At 46.8% G+C, this 18,474-nt stretch overlaps 1 protein-coding gene across 2 annotated transcripts in view; it reads left to right on the top strand.

Annotated features, from left to right (window-relative positions):
• Positions 1–617: 617 nt before the first annotated feature.
• LOC119457923 (proline-rich proteoglycan 2-like) overlaps positions 618–18,474 on the top strand; it is a 65,591-nt gene continuing 47,734 nt past the window's right edge. For both annotated transcript variants that reach the window (XM_049670546.1, XM_049670545.1), the window contains exons 1-3: positions 618–756; positions 16,338–16,523; positions 17,853–17,990. In XM_049670546.1, coding sequence (XP_049526503.1) covers positions 693–756; positions 16,338–16,523; positions 17,853–17,990 — 388 coding nt within the window. In that variant the 5' untranslated portion in view covers positions 618–692. The remainder of the gene's footprint in view (positions 757–16,337; positions 16,524–17,852; positions 17,991–18,474) is intronic.

The raw sequence follows: 18,474 nt of genomic DNA, 5'->3' as shown, positions 1-18,474 counted from the left end.
AAGGACGTGTCGGGAAGGAAAACTTGTCACTCAATAATAAAATCTGTTGCTCCTGGTTTTGTTTCTGCTTCTTTCGGCTGGTTTCAAACCCGTGTGGTTAATATGTTGTAGCACTAACATAGATGGATACACCTAAAGGAACACATCACACACGAAGCCTGTGTGTGATTTGTTTGTATGGGCCACACTCAAGTGACCGTGTCAATAAGCACTCGGGGAAGTTCATAGGCCCTTATTCATTCTGGAGCATTCTACATTTTCCTGCCGTGAATTTCAACCTGGGGGGAATCTTATTCCTAATATGCGTGTAATATCACTGTTTCTAGCCGTCTGCCACATTCACTCCGTCCGGTTTCTGAATGCTTGCTGAAGGACTGCTGTTCCATACTTTCTTTCCATATTTTAAGTCTATATGCTATGCAAGCAGACGAATACATGACAGGAGAGATTGCAAGAAATGATGACTGGCTCTTTATTTCTATCAAATCCAAATCCAAAAGCGCATTATTCATTGAATTGAGAAACTATCATGGTGGCATCTGCTGAGAGAATGTCTGAGCGTGTAAGTTTTCTATTGTTTCAGGGTTTCATATTGACTGCATAAACTTTTCATGTGAGTACGTCACGGCACACTGTTCTAAAAGGTAAACTGGCAGTAAAGTGAAGTTGCTCGTGCCGACCATTGGGCAGCGATGAGGACGCTCTTTTTTACTTTCCTCACATACTACGCTATCGTTTGCTTTGTGCCGAGAGATGGTAAGTATTGACATTAACAATACATCTAAATCCTTGTTGTATAACAATTAGATTGTTTTAGGTTTATCGCGTCAGAGTTATTGACATTTTAATCTTAAGTTCCACACAACTCGACAAAAGTGTCGCGGGAGAAATATACTCGGAATTAGGTCACTGAAAAGCTGCTACGTTACATTTCGCAACATATTTACACCCATTTTAAGACGGCGGTATGTGCAAATGACTGTGCTGGATAGTTGAAGAAACGCTGTGCGCCAGAACTGCTCATTTCGGACGAGCATCCTCAGTCTTTTCTTTTGTGATGTATTAAACAGCTTCGTTTTCTACAAGCATTCGAGATTAGATTTTGGATAATACTGTTCAAGAAACTTTGTTGACGTCCGATATGAGGGGCGTCTGGTGAATCATTCGTATGCGCTGTTCTTGTCGAACTACGGTACGGCCACGAATGCACATTTCCAATATAAGTATCGCCGCCTCGCCAGTCAAACCTAGTACTCTACTGGTCAATTTAAAATGCACTGTGGCCAACTGCAGCTACAGGAAACGGACATAACGATTGTGCTCATGTCTGGCATGTATAAAAATATTTTCATGTTTCGCGAGCACTACGAGGAACTGCGCTACGGACGCCGAAAAAAATATTGTTTTTATAGAGCCAGTAGCCTGATGGCATATTGAAATGGCTGCTACTATCAAAGAATCGCAGCCCCTGATATATCATCTCAAATAGCTGAAATGCTTCCTTCCCCAATACAATACTCACGGACTGCATTCACTCTGCCTGCTCAAAGAGATGGCATAAAACCCGAATTGAACATGCAGTGATGCGCCTTTTGCCTTCTACTATAGGCCGTCTTTATGAAGGCCGCCAAGAGCCTAAGGATAAGGTGTTGTCGGCTCATCCAGGACTCTAATCAAAGTTAGCCTATTGACATGCCCTCTGACTTCTGTGAGGATGTCCTATTCGGACGCGGGAAAGAGTCTAAGTTGAGTGATAATATCTGATCGAGGACTCTCACTTGAATCAGCCTGCAGACGAGTTGATTGTGTTCTGCGACAACGTGCTTACCGCATGCTTCGAAGAGCCTAAGTCGGGCCAACTGCGTACCTCGCGGACTCTCAGGCCGAATGAGGCAGCTTTAATATTGGCCCATGCAGTCGACTTGTGTGCAGCGCCACGACAAAGGCTGCTTTTAGGTACAAGTCACTGTCATTGCCCTGTTCAGCCATCTACGCTGTTACGCCTCCTTCGAGGGCGCAGCTTGAAAAGACAAAATTGCTCGAGTTAGCAAGGATTTTCTTCACCAGATAGAATAAGCGTCTCATGTTTCCCGCATGGCAAAGGAGGAGGAGGAGGAGGAAAAAAGAAGGAAAGGCAGGGAGGTTAACCAGAAGCACGTCCGGTTTGCTACCCTACACGGGGGAAGGGGTTTAAAGGGATGAAAAGAAAGGACAGAGAGGGAAGAAAGCACTCGCAGTATAAACACGTGTGGTTGTCCAACACTTCACAATCGGTCACTGAGGCCAGTCGACTTCATGAACTGTAACAATGCCCGCGTCGCTTTGTAAGCCTGCGACGCGTGGGGCCATGGTCCAAGAATCTTTGTCTCTGAAAACGGTCTGCTGTCTAATCGGTCTAACACACTCCGAAGAAGGTCACGTTCGGTCTCATAAAGATGACAAAAACACAACACGTGTTCCACCGTCTCCTCACAGTTGCACGAGTCACAGATTGGTGTGTCGGACATGCCCAGAAGGACTGAGTATGCTTTCGTGAAAGCCACTCCTAACCAGAGGCGGCACAGTAAAGTTGCATCACGGCGGGGGAAGTTCGATGGAATTTGTAGCCTCATTGTAGGATCCAGCCGTTGGAGATGACAGTTCGTAAAAATCGGGCTGCTCCATGACGTTTCTGTCTCGGTTTGAGCGAGTAAACGAAGACCCCTCGCAGCATCTGTCCTCGATAAGGGTATAGGAACAGTCAGGGTTTCCTTATGGGCTGACCGGGCGGCATCATCGGCAAGGTCATTACCGACGATGCCACAGTGCCCCGCAGCCATTGAAAGATGATGTCATTTCCGTTCATGAGGGCTTGATGGAGAACCTCTCTGGTCTCAAACACCAGTTGTTCATGTGTCTTGCGTCGTAATGCTGACTGCAGACTCTGAAGGGCTGCCTTGGAGTCACAAAAAATGACCCACTTTCGAGGTGGTGTTTCTACGATGTAATTAACTGCAGCACGTAGAGCGGCAAGTTCTGTAGCCGTAGAAGTCGCTATGTGGAACACTTTGAACTTCCTTGTGACTTGTAAAGTCGGGATGATAAAAGCGCCTGTGGAGCTGGTGGCTGAGACAGATCCATCGGTGTAAACCTGCGTTCTTATATGCATCGTTCTCATATGCATCGTTCAGCAATGACAATGTCAACTGTCTTAGAGCTACCGTGGAATGACTGAGCTTGTTCGTAATTCCCGGAATCGTGAGGTGTACTTGTGGCTGCCGTAGACACCACGGGGGTGACAGTGGTCTTGCTGCTGGTGTAAATCCCGATGGAAGGCAGCCTTGATGTGTCGCAACAAGTTTCGAAAACGTGGCCTGAGGTCTTTGTGCCGGCAAAACAGCAATGTGATGACTGGGTACGCGACACAGGTGTCGAATGTGTGCTCTGAGGTTGTCAACCGTGATGTATGCCAACCGCATGGCAAATAATTGCATATAAGTGTATTATCGTCTTCCTTTGCCGAGACATCACTTCCCAGTGGTGCTTAGAAGTTGGATTGTTAACCTGTGAGCGCCACCACTGTCCTCCTGGGAAGCTATCATTAGTTATCATAACAACCATTAAGAAAAATAATCTTTATTGAAGCTGTATAGTATCCTTGTGCATGTCATCAACGGTATGCAAAAAGTGCTTGTGGATGGCTTAGTGCAGTCTTCTCAACGGCACCCTAATATCGAAACTGTTAGCGTCATACGAGAAAACCGTATTTGTCACAGTGCTGCTCATGCGTTCGAGCTACTCCTAGCGTCCCATCTCAGTTCGCCTTTTTTCTCGCACCTTCGTATTTTTTTTTTATAATTCTGCAATTCTGTTCCTGTAGATATGTGCGCATCCCGCTCTTTTTTTCAGATTTGCTTGAGGTAACTAAAAGAAACATACATGTCGAGCACACTCATTTCTTGTGCCTGAAACCAGTGTGTGGTTTTGCAATCAAGTTGATGCTCATATAGGAATGAACTTGGATAGGAAAATGCCATGTGGTGTTATAAGGCACTGCATAGAATACGAGGCACTATCTCCGTTCCCCCTTCATCAGCTCCGCGCATCCACTGACAACCTCCGGCACTCGTCAAAGACTGTCTCATTAGCTGTGATCGCCGGCCATACTGTGGCAGTCGTGTCGCTCTTGTCAGATACGCACCGCTTGTAACCTCGTGACGGAATCTTAGGACGGCTGTCGGAGATAACTCATGCTGCTTCTACTACAGAATTGTAAAGCAAAGCGTTATATGTCTAGGCAAAATCGTATGCGGTTAGGCGAACTCACTGTGTACAGAAAACTATCATTCTCAGTATTGGCTCGATCTCGTCATCATATCCGCAGCTGGCTCGTTAGGACCCCTCGGGTTGCGCTCGTGCTCCACACGCGCTCGTGCCACTGCTCCCGCGTTCGTCGTCATTGTCTTCTTCCACAGCCGGCTGCATTGCCATTCATCATTCCAGCGTAGAATTTCACTTCTCTTTCCCGGCTCTAACATGCGATTACCCAACAGCTAGGGAGAGGTCCTCTCTGGGGCTCCAATGGCTGGCTCCTATATCTGTGGACATTAATAAAGTTCCTTGTCTGTCTGTCTGTCTGTCTGTATGTCTGTCTGTCTGTCTGTCTGTCTGTCTGTCTGTCTGTCTGTCTGTCTGTATGTATGTATGTATGTATATATGTGTGTGTATGTGTGTGTGTGTGTATGTGTATGTGTGTGTATGTGTGTGTGTGTATGTGTATGTGTGTATGTATGTATGTATGTATGTATGTATGTATGTATGTGTATGTATGTATGTATGTATGTGTATGTATGTATGTGTATGTATGTATGTGTATGTATGTATGCGTATGTATGTATGTATGTATGTTCTGTGGTGGTATTGGGGAGGCCGTGTTTACGGAGATATGAGCCATTGCTTGCCTACGTAACCGGCACATTTAAGTTTTGAGCAATTTAATTTCGAACAATCGCAAGCGGCAATGGCCGGCGAATGCTGCTAACTACGCCGCCGAGCAAACTCAAGACATCGAACATAAGCGAGAACGGCGGATTGTTGGCATACCGTCACTGACGTCGTTCTCTCCATCGCAACCGAATGAGTGCGTAACCTCATAATTGCGAAATACTTTACTGAAGCATCGGGATTAACCCAGTGATAAACACCGGGGCCGCACGTTCTGGCTTCGCTCGCTAACCATCTTCACGGAGTGGTAGGGCCGACGAATTCTTTTGTGTGTACATTTCTGGAACCACCGAAATCTCTTTCGCTGGGTGTCATGAGTTTCTGCGTGGATTCAAGACAAAGAAGTGTGTCACAAAAAAGAGAAGTTATCCTCTAGATATGCAAAAGTTAAACTAGATACATGCGGCTCGCGAGCGCAGGGGTAAGAAAGACGTAGAAGAAAGCGTTAATGTGGTGAGCTGGCCATGGGTGTCTTGGCTATGGCTTATGCGGACATGCCTCTAGCCGCGCTATGGAGATGACAGCGGTTGACGCAGAAGGCCTGGCCCGGAGTTTGGCCCGTCGGAAACGCACTAGCCCGCCGTTGCCTTAGAGTACCATCGCTTAGCGGAGCCGGTTCCCGCTACAGTTCAACCCCAAGCTGTGCCACGGATGCCAGCTGAGGCTTCACCACATTGCCACTCAGGAGCCCTGTCTTGTGCAATGGCGTCAACCATACACAAAGCCTTGTCCTGTGCTGCGGTGGCTACTTACTCGTCTGGCCCCGTCTTATGCCACAGTACCCATCTGATGACCTGACAAGTCCTGTGCCACGGAAATTCCTTGAGTCCATGACAATTGAGCGACCTAACCATCGTCAGAAATCATTTTAAAGTAGGAATGTATGTACTGCATTGTTTTTTAACGCGTGAATCCTGTTCCTTAAGGGTTGTTTCGTTTGAGGTTTGTGTGAGGGCGCTGCTCTTAGGCGCCCGTTCCTCCGAGGAGCATCGGCGGCGTGACCGAGCAAACGAGCACAGCGAAAGGTGAAAGCGAACGCGGACCGCAACGTGGGCTGAAGTTCGAGGTGATGAAAGCAAAGAGGAGGATGCAGCGGAACCATGAGGCTGAAAGCCGAGGAGGGTGTGGCGAAATCTTGAGAAGAAAAGCGTAGTGCGGCGACGATGACTACGAGATGGCGCTACAATAGCGCGCGTCGTCTGGTAGATTTATCGGCAGTGGCTGCTATGAATCGCGTCACCCACGGGCTGGCTCTTGTGATCTCCAGATTAGCGAGGCAGTCGCGCCGCACTTCGCTCAGTTTGCAACGTGTCGCTTGAGACAGATTGTGTGCGCAAGCGAATGTATCACGAAATGAAAACACGCATTCAGTTACACTCCGATTTCGCTTTAGGCAGTATTGTTATCATCAGTGAATTTTTGGTTATGAATCTCTCCTTTTGGCCGTGCAGCTTGTCCCTATTTTTCTGTAGTTTGATGAAGTTTGTGAAAATCGGCGAGCTTCCCAGGGTTTACTTCATGCCCGTTATTAACTTTTGTAATCTACAGATCGACTGGGGACATGATCATAGCTGCGGGAGACAGCAGAATCTCAGGAAGGAGCAGGGTCAAGAACTAATTGAGGACAAAAGAATGCATGTGTGAGATACACAAACAGCAAAAATTCTAGCAGTTGGGAAAGCTTATGCAAAGAGATGCCAGGCTCAAGAGCATGAAGTAGGCTTGAAGTAGGCTAGAGCTTGTAGGCTGTCCACGAGCGTCATGCTCGTGGACAGCCTACAAGGAATAGTAGCCCCCAGGGAGATAGATTTCACAAAGAAGGTACACAGGGGGAAAAGAAACAAGCGAAAGCAGAAGAAGCCGAAGAATTGATGGGGTGGCTATTATGTTGTCAAACTGCCTTTCAAGAAGACCGTTGGCGTTATACGAAAAAAACTAGGTCAACGAAGGAGTGCGGTGTGAGAGGAGTTCGCGTCAGCGTCGGTTGTCTATACGGAGCTTTGGTCAAGGGCTCTTGTCGGGTAAAAATCGTAACTTGTCCCTGAGAGGTTGTGGTGACGAGCGCAATCTCTGCATCTTCTGCCGAGCCAGTGTCGCTCAGAATAAATGTTTCTGCACTAAGCTCTTTTCCTGATGTGTCTGTGGCGCTCACTGCGTGCACCGTATTGCTCTGGTATTAAGCGGCATCGACGTATCACATCTTTCTCGTACGCCTTCTTGAATACTTTCATTCTTGTCTCTCGTCTGCCCTTGTCGTACACCGGTTGCATGTTGGGAGGTGCTCGTATATTAGTAACCGTATTACACTCTTTGAGGTGGAGATGTGGGCGCTTATGTTCATTGCATCGCTCGTACCCTACTCTGTTTCCAAGTCGGCGTAGGGTGGCTCTACCAGGTTCCGTTAGTTTGAGTCGCTCAATTTGGTTAGCTTCCGCTAATTCCCCCGAGGTGGTGTGAATACCCAGTTGGAGCAGTTTCTCAGTTGAGGTCTTGGCCGGGAGCTCCAGCGCAAGTTAATGCACTTGGTAGATAAGAATGTTCAACTTCTTTTTTTCCACATTCTTTAGTCCCGAGCACGGAAAGCCGTAGGTGATGCGGCTGGTGACTAAGGCATGTGTTAGATTTAGGGCGTCTTCTTCCTTCATTTGGTGTCGTTTGCTCGCCACCCATTTCACCAGATGTGTCACTTGAGTGATGGTACTTTGAAGTTTCTTTAGGGTGGCCGAGCCTGCTCTGTCCTTTTGGAGAACTACCGCCGTACGCGCAGAGTATCAACGGACGGGATGATGGTGCCATTAATTTCAACTGCTGAGTCGGGTGTTGAAGGTGGTGGTCGACCTCTCCTTTTTCTGCGCAGTACAAGATGTTATTTTGTAGGGGTAAAGGAGAGGCCGCACGCTCTGAGAAACGTCTCCGTGCTATCGACGCATTCCTGCCAGGCGTCCTGTTTTCCCCCCGTAGAGCCTCCTGTGACCCAGAATGTAATATAGTATGCTTAAATGGCATGATTGAGTCCCACAATACCACACGCTCTCTCAGGTAGTTTCAACATTGCAACGTTGAAAAGTAACGGGGATACCACTGACACCTGAGGAGTGTGCTTTGCGGAGACAGCGAACTTGGCACTGCGCAATCTTCCAAGGTCTTCGGTTGCCGTTCGGTTAGAAGGGAAGTCACTAAGCCCGCAGTTGGTGTCTTGCAGGTTCTTCAACACGGCTTCATAAAGCACATTTTCGAAAATGCCTTTAACGTGAATGGCTAGAATAACACTCTCTTAGGTAGCACTCAGGGTGTCAGTGACGCAATCTTTGATTTGTAGAAGGGTGTCTTTTGTAGACACGTGCGGTCGGAATTCCTACAAGGTGTTTATGGTATTTTGATTATCTTCCAAGTAGGGAGAGAGTCGATCGTGAACCATGCGCTCGAAACGCTTCCCGGCGCACGACGTCAGCTATATGGGTGAAACATTATCTATTGTGATGACTTTGTTTGGTTTAGAAATCATTGTAATGTTGGCATATTTCCATACCGCCGGTATTATGCCGCGATCCCAGCTTACATTGACGCGACATAGGAGGCTCTCTTTCGCTCCGTTGGCGAGATTTCTAAGTGTTTTGTTCTTTATTCTATCTCTTCCTGGAGTCGTATTTCGTGTAAGTTTGCCAAGGGCTGCTTTAAATCGAGGGCCAGATTCCTTAGTCCGCTGTAGTCGGGGTGTTTGGCAGATTCTACCGAAGATCATTGTTTTGGTCCTGTGAATTTTTCTTTGACAGACGTCAGGACGTCTTCTTCCGTCCCCGGAAAGTTATCAGTTAGATGTGTTGGTCCGTCAAGGTTCCGGATTCCTTTCTGGAGATGACTGGTCGTAACATGTTCCACGTGTTTCGGGTGCTTAGCGTACCTTGTAGGCTGTTGCAGACCTAGGGCCAGACTCACAAATCTTTTCTTTCGTAAGTGCTCTTTGCCATTGGCCGACCGCCTTAAAAGTCTTTCGTCCGCATTGGCTGAAATTCTTTCCTACGAACAATTCTAGCGTAAGAAGTTTTTGTGAATTCTGGCGCTGATTACAATTTTGCTGGCCGAGGTTGTCCGCGCACTCCTCCTCTTGATTAGGATAACAGGGCTATACGCTTCTTAAGCCGCCTATTTCTTTTTTTTTTTGCTTCTTCCACCTTCGGGTGAGGCTTCTTGGGGCCTCCCAAAGGTGCAGGCGATGCGGCTCTACATCAGGAGCTTTAGATGTCAGTTGAGCCTCCTTTGTATGCTTATTGACACTGTACGATTTGCCGCGTCCACTCTTCTAGGTCTTCATCAATATTGGTCGGGTGGTCATGCTTCCTTAAGGCATCCCAGCCCGTGACCTTGGCCATTGCCAATTTTATAGGACAGGACTAATTAATTAAGCTAGAACGCTGACATGGAAGCCTGAGGCACCTCCGTTACAGAGTGCATAAGTATGCAGCCAGACGCTGGCTGCCAGATTGCATAAGAGTACTCAACTATCCAGCATTTCAAATGAATTTTTATAGGGAAGCTGTTTATGGTTAGGGTTCCGTGCATTCTTGTTCTGCGCCAGCAAAAATATGGACTGATCCTGCATGGTTATAGTGCAATTGTTGGTAATGCATGGTTATAGTGCATGGTTATGCTCAATTGCACACAATTCTGTGGACTCCGGGTGGTGGGCTCCAGGATCTGCAGCGCGCCCTTCAACTACCATTGTCACACCTGGAACCCAAAGAGGTTTCTTCCCCGCAGGGGCGTCTGCGCAAGCAGGCGTTTGGTGAGTTGCGCCACCACGTACCCGAGCACATGGGGGTTGGACCCTCCCGCGTGTAGCCGTGCGTGGCTTAGCCGTGTCTGGGGAAAGGGGGATCCTGGGGGTTGAGCTGATGCCGGGTGTTCGGACCTTTAAGGCCCCCCGGCGGAGGCAACACACCCCTTCGGCCTCTGCTTCACATAGACGGCACCCCTGGGCTGACCCACCCAGGGGAAATCGGCAGTTGCCTTTTCCTGTCCTCCTCTTAAATCTTCGTCTTTCTCTCTCACTTTCAATCTATCCTGTCTTCTTTTCACTTCCCTTTTACTTCCGTTTTCCCAGGCAGCTAGGGTTAACCTTGTGTGGGTAGCCAGCCTTGGATACTCCATATTTGGTTATAGTAGTGGCGTACAGCTGGCGTTTGCAGGACCTGGCTTTTCCAGTTTCTGCAGCGTCCCCTCGTTGGGCTCCATGGTGGGTGGCTGGCGTCGCTGCCGAAAAATGCACCAATGAACCATTCCCCCCACTCCATGATCGCCGTCAGAAAAGAGGGCGCACCGAAGATGTTTTCCAATTTTTTGGACGCCAAACGCATAACTTCCCCCGCTTTCATGTTATTCATGCTCAAAAGTCGGATACATCAGTACGAACAATTTCACCTTTCCTTGTCTCAAAGTCTTTGACGGATATTTTTGGACCAGGCTATAAAGCATCCAGGATGGCAAGCGGGGATCTCCTCTTGGAGCTCCGTGATCTCAAACAGTACGAGAAACTTCCCAACCTAGTATCATTTGGAGATGCTCAAGTACCCGTAACCCAGCACCGTACCATGAATACCACCCGTGGCGTTGTATCAGATGATGACCTGTTGCAGCTGAGTGAGGCTGAACTCCTAGAGGGTTTCAGTGAGCAGAATGTAATCAATGTTAAACGAATTAAGATGAGGCGCGACGGCAAGGAAATCCAGACCAGGCACCTGATACTTACCTTTAACTCAAGTGTTCTGCCCGAATCCATCGAGGCCGGATACATCAAGCTACGGGTCAGACCCTATGTACCAAATCCTCTTCGTTGCTTCAAGTGCCAGCGTTTCGGCCACAGTTCTCAGAACTGCCGAGGCCGACAAACATGTGCTAAATGTAGTTCCGGTGACCATGCCTCTGAAACGTGCGAAAACACTCCACACTGTGTCAACTGTGATGGTGAGCATGCCGCATTCTCGCGGTCATGCCCGTCTTGGAAGAAAGAGAAAGAAATAGTCACGATCAAAGTAAAAGAAAACATAACTTTCAAGGAGGCACGCAGGCGGGTATCGTACCTGCCAAAAACCAGCTTTGCCGAAGTGGCGCGTCAGGGGGCAGCGCCACATCGGCCCCCGGCGGCTGTCTGGCACACGCGCAGTGGGCCGGCGGCGACGCCATCCGCTCCCTCGGCGGGTGCAGCTAGCGCTGCTCTGCCAACTCACAAGAAGGGGCCATCGACCTCCGGGCTGGTGGCCTCGAGGGCCTCGTCTCTCGAGGCGAGGCCTTCTCGTCAAACCAACCGCTCGCAAGAGCGCGTGTCCAGCGCCTCGCAAGAGGCTATGGACACAACAACCAGCCAGACGGCGCCACTTGCGCCTAAGGAGCCGCGAGAGTCTCGCGATCGCTCCAAACAAGAAAAACACCGCATCACGGCGCCCGGAAAGGGCTCTGTGAAGTAATTCCTCTTTCTTAACACACAGCACAAAACCCACATTCAACATGGATACACAAATATTACAGTGGAATGTCCGAGGACTCCTCCACAATCTCGATGACATCAAAGAACTCCTATATAAGTATAATCCAAAGGTGCTGTGTGTCCAAGAAACACACCTCAAACACACGCAAACAGATTTTCTCCGACAATACGCCATTTTTCGTAAAGACCGCGATGGCACAGTCGTGTCTTCCGGTGGTGTGGCTATTGTAGTCGACAGAGGTATTGCCTGCCGGGAACTAAAACTTCGTACGCCCCTAGAGGCAGTTGCTGTCCGAGGGGTGTTGTTCGACAAGCTGGTCACTGTCAGCTCTATATACATCCCTCCCAATTATCAACTACATAAAACCGAATTCCAAAACTACATAAATGAACTTCCGGAGCCATACATAGTTGTCGGAGATTTCAACGCACATAACACTTTGTGGGGAGACTCACGTTGCGATGCGAGAGGTCGTCTGATTGAAAATTTTCTGTTTTCTTCAGGCGCATCATTACTAAACAAGAAAGAGCCTACGTATTACAGCATTACACATAACACATATTCATCCATTGACTTAAGTATAGCATCGACTACACTAATGCCATACCTGGAGTGGTCTGTTCTCAAGAACCCCTTTGGGAGCGACCACTTCCCAATTATGCTAGGCTTAACAGAACATGATAGATGCTCGCCACACGTTCCCCGATGGAAGGTTGACTCGGCTAACTGGGAACTTTTCCGACAAATAACATATTTAAGCCGTGATGACATTGCCTCTTTTAACATAGACGATGCTGTGGCATATATAACAGGTTTTATCATTGACGCTGCTGAAAGGTGCATACAACAAACTAATGGACTAGCTAATAAACGTCGCCTGCCTTGGTGGAATGATGAATGCCAGAAAGAACGTAAAAAGCAAAACAAAGCCTGTGGATTGTTTCGCAACTCCCCAACAGCTGAAAACCTGATAAATTTTAAACAAGCAAAGTCACAGGGCAGAAGAACGCGTCGACGTGCAAAGAGAGAGAGTTGGGAAAGGTACATTTCCAGTATAAATTCATACACCGACGAAACAAAAGTCTGGAATAGGGTAAATAAACTAATAGGCCGGGAGTCACATCCTCTACCCTTAGTAAGTAGCCAAGGTGATAGCCTGGAAGACCAGGCGGATTGTCTAGGTGAACACTTTCAATATGTATCAAGTGAATCGCATTATACAGACACTTTCCTGAAGTTTAAAGAACGCGAAGAGCGGCAGCCTCTTAACCGCAGGGGTTCTTCGAGTGAGGCTTACAATCAACCATTTAGCTTAGCCGAACTTAAAGCATCTCTCGCTTGTTGTAACAACTCGGCGCCAGGTGGCGATCGTGTCATGTACGAAATGATTAGGTACTTACACCCCGAAACACTGACAACACTCCTGTCTCTTTTTAATGCCATGTGGGCGGCTGGCTGTATTCCGTCCTCATGGAAAGAAGCCATAGTCATACTGGTTCTTAAACACGGCAAAGACCCGTCCTTAGCCAGCAGCTACAGGCCAATAGCTCTAACAAGCTGCCTGTGCAAGCTGTATGAAAAAATGATAAACCGGCGTCTAATCAGTTTCCTAGAAAATAACAAAATACTAGACCCCTTCCAGTGTGGATTCCGAGAAGGTAGGTCGACAATAGACCACCTTGTTCGCATCGAGGCAAACATCAGAGATGCGTTTATTCATAAACAGCTTTTACTTTCTGTATTTATAGATTTAGAGAAAGCGTACGACACGACATGGCGCTTCGGGATTCTGCGAGATCTCTCTGCGATGGGGGTCCGCGGTAATATGTTTAACACAGTCGAAAGCTACTTGTCTAACCGCACGTTTCGCGTAAGAGTGGGCAATGCTTTATCTAGAACATTCACCCAGGAGGCTGGCGTGCCGCAAGGGGGTGTGCTTAGTTGCACACTTTTCATTGTAAAAATGAACTCCCTGCATACAGTCATTCCACGCAGCATGTTTTATTCTGTGTATGTCGATGACGTACTGATAGGTTTCAAATCATGTAACATCGCTATCTGTGAACGACAGGTGCAGCTTGGATTACATAAATTGTCGAAATGGGCGGATGTAAATGGGTTCAAAATAAACGCACAGAAAAGTACATGCATACTCTTCTCAAACAAAAGAGGCGTGACACCGGTGACAAATCTCACGATCAATCGAGAGGAACTATCCATGAGCAGTGAACATAAATTTCTGGGCATAATTCTGGACTCTAAGCTTACCTTCATCCCCCATCTTAAATATCTGAAGACAAAGTGTCTGAAGACTATGAACCTTTTAAAAATTCTCTCGCACACAACATGGGGTAGTGATCGAAAATGCCTCCTAAACTTGTACAACAGTCTTGTCCGCTCACGCCTTGATTACGGAGCTATAATTTATAACTCTGCAACGCCAAGTGCATTAAAAATACTAGACCCCGTTCACCATTTAGGTATCCGCCTCGCAACCGGTGCTTTCCGAACAAGCCCGATCCAGAGCCTCTATGTAGAGTCAAACCAGTGGTCACTCCATCTGCAGCGATCATATAGCAGTTTCACGTATTTTCTGACAGTACAAGCAAACAATGAACATCCTTCTTATTCCACCATAAACGATATGACCACTGCTACACCCTTCCATAACCGACCTGCAGCGAGAAAACCGTTCTCATTACGTGTAAGGAATCTTAGTGAGCAAATGGGTGTTCCATTGCTTGAACATCGACCTATGCCTCCTGCCAAACTGTTACCGCCGTGGCAGTGGCAGATCATAGAGTGTGACACATCGTTCGTAGAGGTCACGAAATACGCTCCAGAGGCACAGATTAAAATGCATTTCCTAGAGCTTCAATCCAAGTACTCGTGTACAGAGTTTTACACTGACGCTTCTAGATCACATGCCGGGGTTTCTTATGCAGCCGTCGGCCTATCTTTCTCCGAATGCGGTGTACTCCACCCACAAACAAGTATCTTTACGGCTGAGGCCTATGCACTATTGTCGGCTGTGAATCATATAACGAAAAGAAAACTTCAAAAAACAGTTATATTTACAGACTCTCTAAGCGTTGTGAAAGCCCTGATGTCACTTTGCAAGCACAAAAATCCTGTACTCATTGAGCTCTATTCCGCCCTATGCAGAGCGTATGTAGCAAACCAGCATGTAATAATATGCTGGGTGCCGGGCCATAGAGGCATTGAGGGTAATGTGCAAGCAGACCAAATGGCCACATCAGCGACATCACACACTAGTAATCATACAGTAGCTGTTCCTGCAACAGACTTGAAACCTTTCTTGCGAAAGAAATTGCGAAGCCACTGGCAACGCTTGTGGGACGCTGAAACAAGTAATAAACTTCACATGATTAAACCACAGTTAGGTTTCCGGCCCTCAGCAACGAAAACACGACGAATTGACGTCATATTCTGCCGTCTTAGAATAGGACACACGTACGGCACCCACAATTTTTTGCTTACTGGTGATGAACCACCAACCTGTGGTAGATGTGGTGAGAGGCTGACCGTCCTCCACGTCCTGCTGGAGTGTCGGGAAGCCGAACCGGAGAGAAGAAAACATTTTCCTGTGGCATACCGCTATCATATCCCTCTTCATCCCATGATGTTTATTGGTGAAGAACCACTTTTTAATGCCCATGCAATCCTTGGCTTTTTGAGCGATGTTGTGCTACATGTTATTAGTCCAATAAGTTCGTAGCGCATCCTCTCTCTAGAGGATGCCGCTGTGATAGTTTTTTTTATAGCACATGCCTCCAGGCCCTTGTGGTTCAAGGGCTCTGTCTAGGCAGTTGTGCTTCTTGCCAATTAGTGCATCTTAAATATTTTAAATATCGTGTCATTCTTTCTCAATGCATTCTTCATTGCATAGTACACCTCATTAGTCATTGCCATGATTTTAGTACATGTATATTTTACGCACTTTACAGCGATTATTTTTAGGCCCCTTTACAGCCACGCCTCATCTATTTCTCAGAATTCATCACTCCACTGCAAACTCACAAACACTGGCATGGCGCTCTTTGGCCATACTTGGCCCTTGCGCCATTAAACACCATACATCAAGAGGTTTCAGGCACAAGGCTAAGAACGATCGGATGTCAGCTCAAAAGGCCGACCCGCGTCGGCCATGTCTACGTCTTCACCACCCTCTCTTTGTCGGCGTTCCAAGCGCTTGCGTATCTAGTCTCCTTTTCTTCCGCTGTCCCGTTGTGGCGATGCCGTCGAAACGTCACGCGCGTCTAGTTCCCTCCGGCTTCTCGGGGAGGCGGTGCCGTCGTCCACGCAAATGTGTATAAAAAAACAGGAAGACAACTTCCCCGTTCTCTATTTTGAATTTCTCTTAAGTCGCCGGAATGGGGAAGCTGCGTAGAGTCCGGACTCACGAGGAACAACGCGACTACGAAGAGCCACATCCCGAATGCGCGTGGCGTTTTGTGCACGATCGTCTTCAGTGGTGTTTGCTGCCTGCCAGCGATGATGGCATTCTTGTCTGTGTTCTTACCATAGCTCTTCGTAGGCGCGTTGCTCGTCAGGAGTCCGCAGTGTAAGCGAATATAATGGAAATTATATAACAATAATAGGGATGATACGACAATGTGTGCATGTGCGTACCTATCGCCATGATGACCACCGATAAAAGCAATAAATGTATTCGCTCCTTTGTTCAAAATTATGTGTCACCCCTGTGTCGTGTACTGAATGGCTTCGCTGGTCATCTGCCTTCAGAGAGTGGAATGGCTCATGATTTTTGAATCAATTTACGAATGAATGACCATTGTTTGGTTTTAGAGAATGTTGCTTCCGTTAAAAAAATATTACATTTTGTTCCAGGTAAAGCAGCGTCATCGAGCCGAGGTTGCTTAAAGATGCCAACAGAAGATGATGACTGTGAAAGTCCAACCGATAAGTGGTATTATAATCAACAGGAAGGAACATGTGCGAATTTCATGTATGGAGATTGTCCAGCTGAAGGCAATAAATTTGACAGCAAGGAAGAATGCCAAAATACTTGCAAAAGTAAGCCCAGATGGAATTATTAGTACGGGTGTGGTCTGCGGGGCGTTGTTGCTTACACAGAAAAAATGTGTTTGTTTGCCCCTAGTTATTTATATTCCTCTAAAGCACGGTAGTGTTATCTTTGCATGACATCATTTCCAAAACATTCTACCGTAGACAAGAGACAGTGTGTCAAACACGCAATAATTTCGACGAGGCCGTATTGCTAACATACCAAACTATGTTTCGTTGTCCGTAATTATATTCCTTTGAGGCGCTGTATTGCTACCTTCGTCTGCCATCACTTCCAGAACATGCTACAGTAGGCAACAAAAAGTGGGACAAATAAAAAAAACCATAATTTACAAACTCTTTATTACTTCTCTTAGGTGACAGTGCGCAAATACTGGCGAGTATAACATGTGGCTTCCTTGTCTAGTTTAAATTCGTGGAGTAGAAAGTTCAGCTGACTTTTTTCATTGCTGAAGCATCTCCAATATAACTGGGATCCTCTCAGTTCTTTAAAACCTACAGCTATTGTTTATAATCTAATATTACGGGTTTCAGCAGTGCTTCGCTTTTACTGCACAATTCATTTGGCGCCACACTAGTATATTACCGGCCATTTGAAAAAATTTTTCATGACGTCTGTAAAGCTGCTGTAAAGCGTTTCTCAACTTAATTGCTTTCTGTTATTTCAGAAACTTCAATTACTCTATATATTTCACCCACCTTTGTCAGTTGGAATCAAAATTGCAAGCATGCTCAAAAGAACATTTACGCTGTTAACCAGCAAGAAATCGAATCTTTCGGTCACATCTGCCGCGACGCCCTGCCCTGACTTGAGAAAAAATATATTAGGCCGGAACACAACCCACATGTGTCTGGCTTGCAAATCGATTTACAGTCTAAATCAATCTACAGTGTAAAGAGTTCAAATGGTGCACACTTTACAAGGTGCACCTTGTGCAGTCTGTGAAGGTACGAAAGCCGCAGATACTTTGCCTACGTGAGAGCTTCTTGAAAGGATACTTCGTACAAAAATGATTTCAGTAAATATATGAAACTTATTTGGGTTGTGTACCCTTGTAATAAAGAAACAGTATGACAGATTGGGAACGAGGATCTGTGTTTATTGAGTACAGTAGAACGTAAACATAAAAATTGATAAAATGTAAAGAACTGTTTTTATTATTCGCATTACAAAATAGGGCGATAAGGTTCGCGGAAGACTGATCGATTGGTGTGCAGACGTTTCGCTGCAGAATCAGATGCCTCACAACACTAGATGTCAGGCTAATAAATGCACTTGCCAGAATAAAGTTCTCTGTTTGACACCTTGGCATGTAGACGCAGGAGCTGGACAACATAAGGGGGACCCCGGCAGTGGGGCTGTTAAGGGCTCCAGAGGTCGTCAGAGACCATCGAGGCCAAGTGATTCAAGCCAGGAGAACGCGGGCAGAGGGCCTAGGCGTCGCGGAAAACAAGGTGAGGCTCAAAAGGGATGAGTATTATTCAGAGTCCGAGTAGCATAGCTTCTGTAAAAAAAAAGGTACAACACACAATATCGTACAATGTTCAGTCTTTCAAGGCCCTTGTTACGCGGTAATATATGAATAATTGTTGATAGTTAGAGCTTTGGTTGCTAGGGCACTTTCTTTTAAATAGAGAGCACTAGTGCGGTGAAGGGCATTCGTGCTCTTGTGTTGAACTGAGCAGATCTCGCGAATAAGAGATCAAAGTGAGTAACGCGCTGAGCGGAGGCGTGCGGACGGCCTCGCGGTGATTAGAAAGGGAGTGACTTGGTCATATCACATATTTTATCTTTCTTATGGGGTTCGGTATAACTTATGGAGCTGCCTCAGACATATTGCAGTTAGTTCCTGTCCACCTTCGACGTTGGAAGATTTTGGATTTTAGCTTAGTAACAGTGGGTATAGAAATAGTAAGGAGGAGTATATAAGCAACTGCA

The sequence above is a fragment of the Dermacentor silvarum genome, chromosome 7 (genome assembly GCF_013339745.2).
Source record: "Dermacentor silvarum isolate Dsil-2018 chromosome 7, BIME_Dsil_1.4, whole genome shotgun sequence".
In the NCBI taxonomy this organism is placed as follows: domain Eukaryota; kingdom Metazoa; phylum Arthropoda; class Arachnida; order Ixodida; family Ixodidae; genus Dermacentor; species Dermacentor silvarum.
Note: the sequence above shows the minus strand (reverse complement) of the source record. Positions and strands in the feature narration are given on the sequence as shown.